Source organism: Elephantulus edwardii, unplaced genomic scaffold (assembly GCF_000299155.1).
Source record: "Elephantulus edwardii isolate Elephantulus edwardi_28Jun2011 unplaced genomic scaffold, EleEdw1.0 scaffold00039, whole genome shotgun sequence".
In the NCBI taxonomy this organism is placed as follows: Eukaryota; Metazoa; Chordata; class Mammalia; order Macroscelidea; family Macroscelididae; genus Elephantulus; species Elephantulus edwardii.
The window spans coordinates 20,923,030-20,932,141 of record NW_006399789.1 but is presented as its reverse complement, the minus strand read 5'-3'; the positions used below and the strand labels follow the sequence as shown (position 1 = coordinate 20,932,141).

At 37.3% G+C, this 9,112-nt stretch overlaps 1 protein-coding gene across 4 annotated transcripts in view; it reads right to left on the bottom strand.

Annotated features, from left to right (window-relative positions):
- Positions 1-9,112, bottom strand: part of PTPRK (protein tyrosine phosphatase, receptor type, K) — an 801,885-nt gene that overhangs the window by 15,607 nt on the left and 777,166 nt on the right. For all 4 annotated transcript variants that reach the window (XM_006884996.1, XM_006884997.1, XM_006884995.1 and 1 more), the window contains 5 exons: positions 7,130-7,284; positions 4,219-4,354; positions 3,861-4,010; positions 2,907-3,080; positions 33-164 (listed from right to left, as the gene is read on the bottom strand). In XM_006884996.1, coding sequence (XP_006885058.1) covers positions 33-164; positions 2,907-3,080; positions 3,861-4,010; positions 4,219-4,354; positions 7,130-7,284 — 747 coding nt within the window. The remainder of the gene's footprint in view (positions 1-32; positions 165-2,906; positions 3,081-3,860; positions 4,011-4,218; positions 4,355-7,129; positions 7,285-9,112) is intronic.

Below are 9,112 nucleotides of genomic sequence, written 5' to 3'. Positions count from 1 at the left end.
TATATAAATAATACAAAATTAGAAGTATTAACCTGGGACAAGTCAACTTCATTTAACATCACAATGGAAGTACAGCCATAATCATACACTAATCTCCAGAAGTCTTTCACAGTGTTTGGCAGAGGGTATTGTGTGACAATGAAAGCAGCTGGTTGCCTGTAGCTCTGTGAAGTACAAGATAAACAGAAAAACATAAGTTAAAATGCAAGGTCAGTTGTGCAAGCAGATTTAATATTCTGGTAACATATTCATGTAGAGATTGAAGTGAGCTTTGATGAGTAGTCCAAGATGGCATCATTGTGGTCAATTTACCAGCAGCTCCAAGTAAGAAAGACAGGCAGTCTTCTTCTATGCAATTTAAAACATCTGAAAACCCACTGGAGGGTCAGTGTAGTGTTAGCCTAAAAGCTGCCCTTTTTTAGCCATTTAATCTCTAGTTTCCAGCTACCTTAACTGTAGACACATGGTTTTGCAAGTCAGCATGGTCTTGCAAATCACCAACAACTGTGGGATGAGGATGAAAGAGATAGTGCTTTCCACACTGGCAGCAAGACTTGTGGTGGCAAGCCTGGAGGGAGATGGGGACAGATTCTATTTGTGAGATCATGGTGATTGTTGGAGAGTCTGTGGCATTGCTGTGGAGAAACTTTTGCCGGGTGAGACCTGATGCTTCCTGCATTTGTGCTGGCCAGTCAAAGGTTTTTGCTGTTCTTGCCAGATACTTGGAGGAGAAGCTAACTTATAACTGCTCTAGGAAAAATTTTGCTGGATGATTTGGATTTGACTGCTAAACTGAAGTCAGAGTCTGGATTAATTGAGGAATCATGCCTCGCAACTGCTGGACTTAAACCTGGACTTGTATCGTGAGATATTCTTTGCCTCCCCCAATCTCCAACTTACTTCCCTCATAAACCCCATTCTTAGTACCACAACGGTTATTCCGTGACTCAACAACTAATAAACTAACATCTTGCTGCAGGTGGGGCTCTAGAAGCACCATGAGGCTCTTTATCTGCTTTCTACTCAGGGGCAGTGAGGGGCTGTGCTATTCTTACTCTCCCTGGCCCTTTCAGAGAGGCACACACCTCCCTGTGCTCCCATGTCCCATTTTCTGCTCCTCAGACAGTCAGCTATGAGTTGATCTAATGGAACAGCAATGGACTGATTTTTGAGTTGACTGAAATGGAACTGATTTGCTGCTTAAGCTATGGAAGAAGAGAGGAGGACTCATGGAATGCACTTGTACTAGTAATTAGTCAATGTGAAAGTAAGACTTTGATTTTCCTTAGCAACATGTCCAAAGTCAAGAACTGAATTTGCTTTTTATTGAGAGAAATAAACACAGGAGTGGGGAACGGAGAAGGAAAAACTAAGAAACTTCTTGAAGTTATAATCCTCCATTATGAAGTAAAATCATGTATGTGAGAGTTTGTGAGCGTCTATCTCTCTGCAGTGATATATTCTGTCAATTCTTGGGTTTTTTTTAGTATTTAAGCTTTAAAGTTGCTGCAAACAGGGAATTTCCAAATACTGAACTGTTTTCTCTCAGGGCAATCTGTCATTTTTTTCAGAAGGAATTTTTATATAAATAAAGATGTATAGTTCTATTTAGTGATATAAATGAATAATTTGTAAATCAAATAGTTTTTCTTAGACAGACTTCCATACTCATGATAGGAAGAGCCATTATTTTCCTAAATCACTAGTATCCTGTGACCATTGTTGTTGCTGTTGTGTGCTGTCCAGTCAGAACCAACTCATAGCTGACTCTTCAGATAGTATTCAGGGGCTCTAAGTCACTCATGTTGCTGTTGTTGTATGCCATCCAGTTGGACCTGACTGATAGCTGACCCAGCAGCAGGTTTTCAGAGGCAGTAAATCACACAGGAGGAGACTGCCCATCCTTATCCCGTGCAGTAGCTGATGGGTTCAAACATGGTGTCTTCAGCTACTCTCTACTTATTATATCACTTGTTGTGTGCTGTTGAGTTGGAACTGACTCATACCTGACCCTGCAGCAGATTTTCAGAATGAGTAAATCACACAGGAGGAAATGATGACCGCTATTTATTGAATCTAACTTTCAGTGCATGAAATCTTTTGCCTTCCACCATTTCCTTAATTAACTTCCCAAACATTTTCCCTAATAAACTCCACAACTGTGACTAAATAGTGATTCTGTAAAGTCTATGTGGGCATTTGCAATAAATTTTGGATTCAGTCCTTAATTGAAGTAGGTGCAGTAGAGTAGCGGTCATATTTGACCTTTTATGCATCAGATTTATACTGTTGATGTTGTTGATGGGGGAAGTTCATTAATGTGGAATTAGTACAGGTCTGACTCTATCCTCCCCGTTATGCCCTTGCTTCTTTTATATGGCCTGACTACACTACTGAGACTATAGGTAAGTTATAACTAGGAATATATATATATATATATTATTAGCTAAGGGCTGATTAATGAAGTAAGAAACGAGTAATTAGTATATTAAACATCAGAGAGAAAAAGGTCTCAAATCAACCCTCCTTCTAGATAACATTCAGTAATTTTTAAAATTCATTCCTATGTGTATCGAAAACAGACAAATGTGATTTTCTTTACTGAAAATAACTAAGGTTAAAAAAGAAGAAATCATTTGAAAGGTATTTACAGACTATAAAAATCCACAATCACATTCACTACTACATTAAAGGTTTAAAATTCTAACTCCTCACAATCACTGTAGGGGAAATCCAAAATCATTCAAAACGTTTCTTTTAATTCATATTTCCAATTCTTTTAGGCCATTTTTGAATTTCCAAGAAAAGAAAAAAAAAGTTCGTGGGTATTTTGTTTTTGTTTTTTCATTATGTAGCTTTTAATGACCTCATGGCACTTTACAGTAACAAAGAAGGCAGTCTCTTACGTCCATAAGAGCAGCATTGATGTAGTTACTGCTCTCTCCATCAATTGTAATTAAAAAAGGCAGACATCTGTCAGGTGGCAGCATGTCCATGAAACGATTCTTGTCATGATTCCTTGGCAGGCATGCTATACTGCAGTCTTCAGCTTGAAGTCGAGGGGTGACTGAATTCAGGGTCTAAGAAGAGAACGGAACCCAGGTTAAAAACCAGTGACCTAGTTAACAACACAACACAGATCCATCATGTATTTAGGATACCAAGAAGAAAGCAGAGGATTTGTGCTGAGCAATTGTATTTGCACTATGACCGGCTGTAGTTAAAGTTAATAAAGACCAGTGAGACACAGAAAAAAATGCACATTTTTCAAAGTACACTTTCTTAAAAAAGGAAAGCATAATAACATGGATATGTGTAAAGTTTGTCATGTAACCAAAGAAAAGCTATTCTGAATGGCCCCAAATCATAATTCTTCATTAGCGTTGGAAACTATATCATTTTGACACAGCATATTGGGAAGAATTTGGTTTTTAGAGTCACTCTTGACTTCATATACATACACTCTCAGAGATTATTTTAAAAAGGCAATGAAAGCATGTTTAGCACCAACTTCAGCTATCACACATTGAGCAAAACAAAAGGGCAAACTCCATAAAATAGCATGAAAAACAATGTTGCAAAGACACATTAATCACTCCAAATCTGACTTTTGTGCTACCTTTTCCCAGATACTTTTCTCTGAGTCTAAACTTCTTTGTCCTTCAAGATATTACAGATATGAGCTCATTAATACTAAAGGTATTACATAATATACATAATGAAAGAGACAGGTATTATATATAACACAGGGTTAAGGGCTATCCATTTGACTGCAAAGACTTTCCTATAAAGAATGAATCCTATCCTGAAGAAATTGTAGTAAGCTAATCATAAATGAGGTCTTTGAAAAAAGCAAATACCTGAAATTCGTCTTTGAGATGGGAAGAGTTGGTCTGGGAGTCTATTCTAATCATATCAAAATATGCAGCTTTAAATTCACAGACAGGTATGGCAGTTTCTCCACATAAGCAGGCTTCTAAAATGGCATCATGAATAAAAATGTACTGTTCCTATCAAAAAGAGGAAAAAAAGAAAAACTCATATGATTTTAGTAAAACATTCCTGTCATCACAGTAGACGTTCCAGAATTGTTCTTCCTATATGAAAATATTAGTGAAAAAACCCCCAGTATACCTAAAGAACTAAGAAATGTCTATTCTCATGTTTGATATGTTTTGTAAGGCAAAAGCAAAATCCACTAAAGGTAAATCAACTTACCTCTGTCTGGACCATATTGATCCGGCGAGATCTTAAGGCTTTGACACAATTGTAGATGTCAACAACACCTTCCCTCTCAGCCATGTCCAGCATGATGTCAATCACAATATAGCAGCCAGTCCTTCCAGCTCCGGCACTTCAAAAGAAAAAATTACACACATAGCCATGTTGTTGCTGTTGATTGCCATCGAGTTGGGCACAATTCTTAGCAACACTATGAACAAAAGACCTGAAGCCTTTCTATGACTATCATCATTTATCAAGGTTCATAGAGTTGCCAAAGACATGTTGTTTAGGAAATGAATATCACTCCTACTTCTAACACACACACACACACATACACACACACACACACGGGTGTGCATAATAAATGGGAATCCCAGAACATTTGATTATGCTTATGCAAAAATTATACTTGAACAAGCTGACAGTCGTCAGAACAGAACAAGATGATACTGCATGGTACAAAATCAGGAAGGGTATCTGCCAGGAGTGTATTCTGTCTCCATACCTTTTCAATCTATATGCAGAACAGATCATCTGGGATGCTGGGCTGTATGAGGAGGAATGTGGCATCAAAATTGGAGGAAGATTAATCAATAATCTGCATAATGCAGATGATACAACCCTGCTTGCTGAACTGAGGAGGACCTGAAGCGCTTGCTGCAGAAGTTAAAGGACTGCAGCCTTCAATATGGATTGAAGCTCAACATCAAGAAAACAAAGATTCTCACTACTGGGCCAATTGGCAGCATCATTATGGATAGTGAAGAGATTGAGATTATTAACAGTTTTAGTTTGCTTGGCTCCACAATCAATACTCTTGATACCAACAGCCAGGAAATTAAGAGACTAATTGCATTGGGAAAGTCAGATGTCAGGGACCTCTCCAGAGTACTGAATAGGCCTTAGTCTTTGCAATTGCATGCTATGCATCAGAGAACTGGACAATGATTAGGGAAAATAGAGAGAGACTTGATGCCTTTGATTTTCGGTGCTAGAGAAGAGTGTTAAATATACCATGGACTGCTAGGAGAACAAATAGATTCATCCTGGACAGGGTGAAACTGGGCTGCTCCTTGGAAGCAAGGATTCTGAAGCTTCATCTGACATATTTTGGACATGTTACCAGGAGGGACTAGTCCTTGGAGAGGTATATCAAGTTTAGGAAGGTGGAGGGACAGTACAAGAGAGGAAGACCCTCGATGGAATGGATTGACTCAATGACTGGGGTACTGGGGTAGGTGTGTCAGAGACAATTAGGTTGGCACAGGATAGAACAGTGTTTAGGGCTCTTGTATATAGCATTGCTGTGAACCGCAAATAACTTGATGGCACATAAAAGCAACACACACACACACACACACACGTCAGTGAAGAAAACAAAATATTATTTTGGTCTCTTATTGTTCCAGGAGTAGAATTCACTTTGGAGTTGGCTGCTTCTTTTCTATAAACCTAGAAATACCTGAATGTAAGTGCATGATGACTGTGTTTCAAGGGCTTCTGAGAATATTGGTGCATTGGTAGAGCAAATGATTCAAAAAGAAAGTTACTATGAATTAATGGAAATCCAAAGGTTTTTGGTTTGTGTGGGGTGTGGGTGTGTGTGTGTGTGTGTGTGTGTGTGTGTGTGTGTGTGTGTTTAATGAAAGTAAACCTCTGTGAAAAGTCCAAAAATCCCTGAATTGAAACTTAGATCATTTCCTAAGTGGTTGGGTGGGCTAGTAACATTATTTCTTACTTGTAGAGTTTTGGTCACATCTCAAACTTACTGTTCATTTGAAAATTTAAGCAAAAGCCTTTGGCTATCTCTGGCAAAGCCAATCGCTGTTCCCAGGGTTTGAGACAGGAAGGTAATTGAAGAGTACATCAGATTTCCTGGGAGGAAGTGAATAGAAGATTTTTCTCCTTTTTTCTAGGGTATATAGAATCTGACCCTTATATAATATCTTATCTCTATTTCCTTCTCTGTTTTCTCTTCTTCCTCTTTAAATTCTACATCAGTTAGATTTTCAGGAAAAAATAGTGCTTAACTACAACCTATTACATACCTTGTGGTTGGGTAGTATGTGAAAATGTGTGTAGCATTTCTGAAAAGCTTTTTAGATTCAGAACTCATTTTTCTGGTCACATCTCTAAATGAGGCCATGCATCAAAATATCTTTGAATGCTTGTCTTAAGAAAAGTTTCTAATCAGAAGATGGTCTGAAAATAATTTCCCCTTTTCACAAGCATTTATTTGCTGGATTTCACTGATGTAGATTTCAAGGTCTTTTTATATATATAAAAAAAATCTTAAATAGCTGTTTTGCAGCACAAATTCTTGCAATTTAGGCCATTTAGAAATTTGGAGTCTCCAATTTAGTTTTAAAAGCTGGGATTCTACTGGGAATTTACAAGAGAATTTCAACCCACCATCCCATATGAATAGGATTTTCAAAAGCAATAAAAAGGAAAACAGAAAAAAAAAAGGAAAACAGATCAGAAATACTGATATTATCTTGAAAGACAGAGTGTCTGCATTTACTGCACACACATTTGGATGAATGCATTTATTTCTCAAGTTTCTATTTTATGTGCCAGTTACAGATACCTTTTGTTGCTGTTTCTCCTCATCTAATATACGCAAGCTGGAACTTTGGAGACACAAAGCTTTTATTCTTAAGGGCTTACTCTCCAAGTTGTTATGTACTATTGAGTTGGAACTAACTCCTATCAGACCCTCCAGTAGGTTTTCAGAGGTAGTAAGTTACATAGAAGAAGAGCATCCATTTTTCTCCCATGGAGCAGACCACATGCCTTTGGGTTGTCAGTGTAACTTCTAACCACTGTGCCACCAGAGTTCTCTAATTACATGCACTAAGAAAAGCCAACTACAAACAGGTGACAACACTGAAATCATACTCACCTGCAATGCACAACGATGGGACCGGCACTGGGAGGATTGGACAACTTGACCCTCCGTATGAAGGAAAGAAGCCCTGTGGCATGGTAGGGAACTCCGTGGTCAGGCCAGCCAGTGAAATGGAATTGTTTAACCTCACGGATCTCATTATATGCCCTCTGTGTGGAGATGGAAAGAAGTGTTTTCAAAGGATTGAAATAAATCTATTAAACATAACAATGGGCAATAGATTTGGTCGACAATGAAAAATGAAGGAGGGAAAAAACCCCTACAAACCCACAAACATCAAAGATCATGCTGGATTTCCTCCTTTCACCCTGACAAAAAAGCTGTTGCCCTGACATGGCATAAGAGCTTACTTTTATTGACATACAACTGTCCAAGGAAGAAAATGAAAAATCTTGCTCAATGCTTATAGTTTGGGTAAATTTTATTCACTTTGTCAGTTTGGTGCTTACTGGAAATGACAATACATAAAATTATTGGGGGATAAAGGAGAAAATGGGTAAGCTAAAATGCTGCCCTATTGACCTAAAGCACTGAGTTCTCAAGCAGTGCATAAAAAGTAACTTTCTAGTTCCTCACCTCCAAAGAGATTTTAATGCCTTGCTTATCCATGTTGAAAATGGTTTTGAAGCATAGCATGTAGGGATTTTCCAGGACAGTGCTACTCTAGATTGGTTTGTGGAAATACACAGCTAAACTGTTCTTTGGCCAGACCATTTTTCTTAGCTCTGTGAAATAATTCAGCACACAGCACATTATTTATAGTAACAAAAACCACAAAATGAAATAAGTGAAACATCTATTGTTGTGGCCCTCTCCTACAGGGTTAATTTAAGAGAGCCCTTTAAATGTATATTTCAAAGCCTTTTCCTTCCTCTTGTAAAAAGCAGGCTGTAGATTTTGGTAGCACAGCTTCGAGGCTAGAGAGGAACAGCTACAGAAATTATTTTTTAAAATACACAATCTTAGTAAAAAGAGTATCTATATAGCTCAAACTCTACTGTAAGGTGAATGTGAAATTTCCATCTTCTTTGTTCAATTAGAAAAGGTAGAAAAATTATATGAAATAAAGAAAATTTAGAAAGAGGGGTAATTTTTAGATTCTGAATTATATAGATCAATATCCTTTTTAAAACCTTGGGAGCCAGAAATCATGATTCATATTTACTTTTAATTCTAGTTCCTACCTAGCACAATACTCCATGTAATGCAGGGTAATACTGATTGCTCTTTGGTATTTTCTATTATTGTATATTTTGTTTTAATTTTACATCACTTGGCCTTTGTAGTGGTTTATTTTAATTACCCTTTAGAGGAACAAGAATGTTTTCCCCGCTTCATTTTCTCTCTCTCTTTGTTTTTATTCATTCTGTACTCAATTTTCTATTTCGTATTTATTTTCCTGTGATCTTTAAACTGCCTTTCTAAAGAGTTGTTAATTTATTGGTATACATTATTCCTAGATAACTATGTCAATTGGGAACTAAAACGGCTGATGTCTTCAATATAACTTTTCTGATTTTCAAGAGGCTAATTTTTGGGAGCAGTAGACAAAGATGTGTTAATGCTTTCTATTGGATTGTGGAAACACTTCAACATTTTGTAGTTGTTTACTTTTTGATTAATTTTTTTAAATAAAAAGTTTAAATAAAACTTTCATCAACTTGAGAGAATTAAAAATGTACATTCTATTTTTATATAATAATAATAATAATAGGGTCTAGTTATTTATTAATTAAACTTAAAGGTCCTTTGTGATGTTTGCTGTGTTACTGTTGTTATGGCCATCAAGTCACCTGAGACTCATAGCTACCTTATATACAACAACCCTAAACCTTGCCCTACATTGTGCCAAGCTAACTGTCTCTGACACACCTATCCCCATGACCCCAATCATGGAATCAGTCCATCTCATTGAGGGTCTTCCTCTCCTGAGCTGTCCCTTCACCTTCTCAAGCATGATGTTCCTCTTCAAGGACT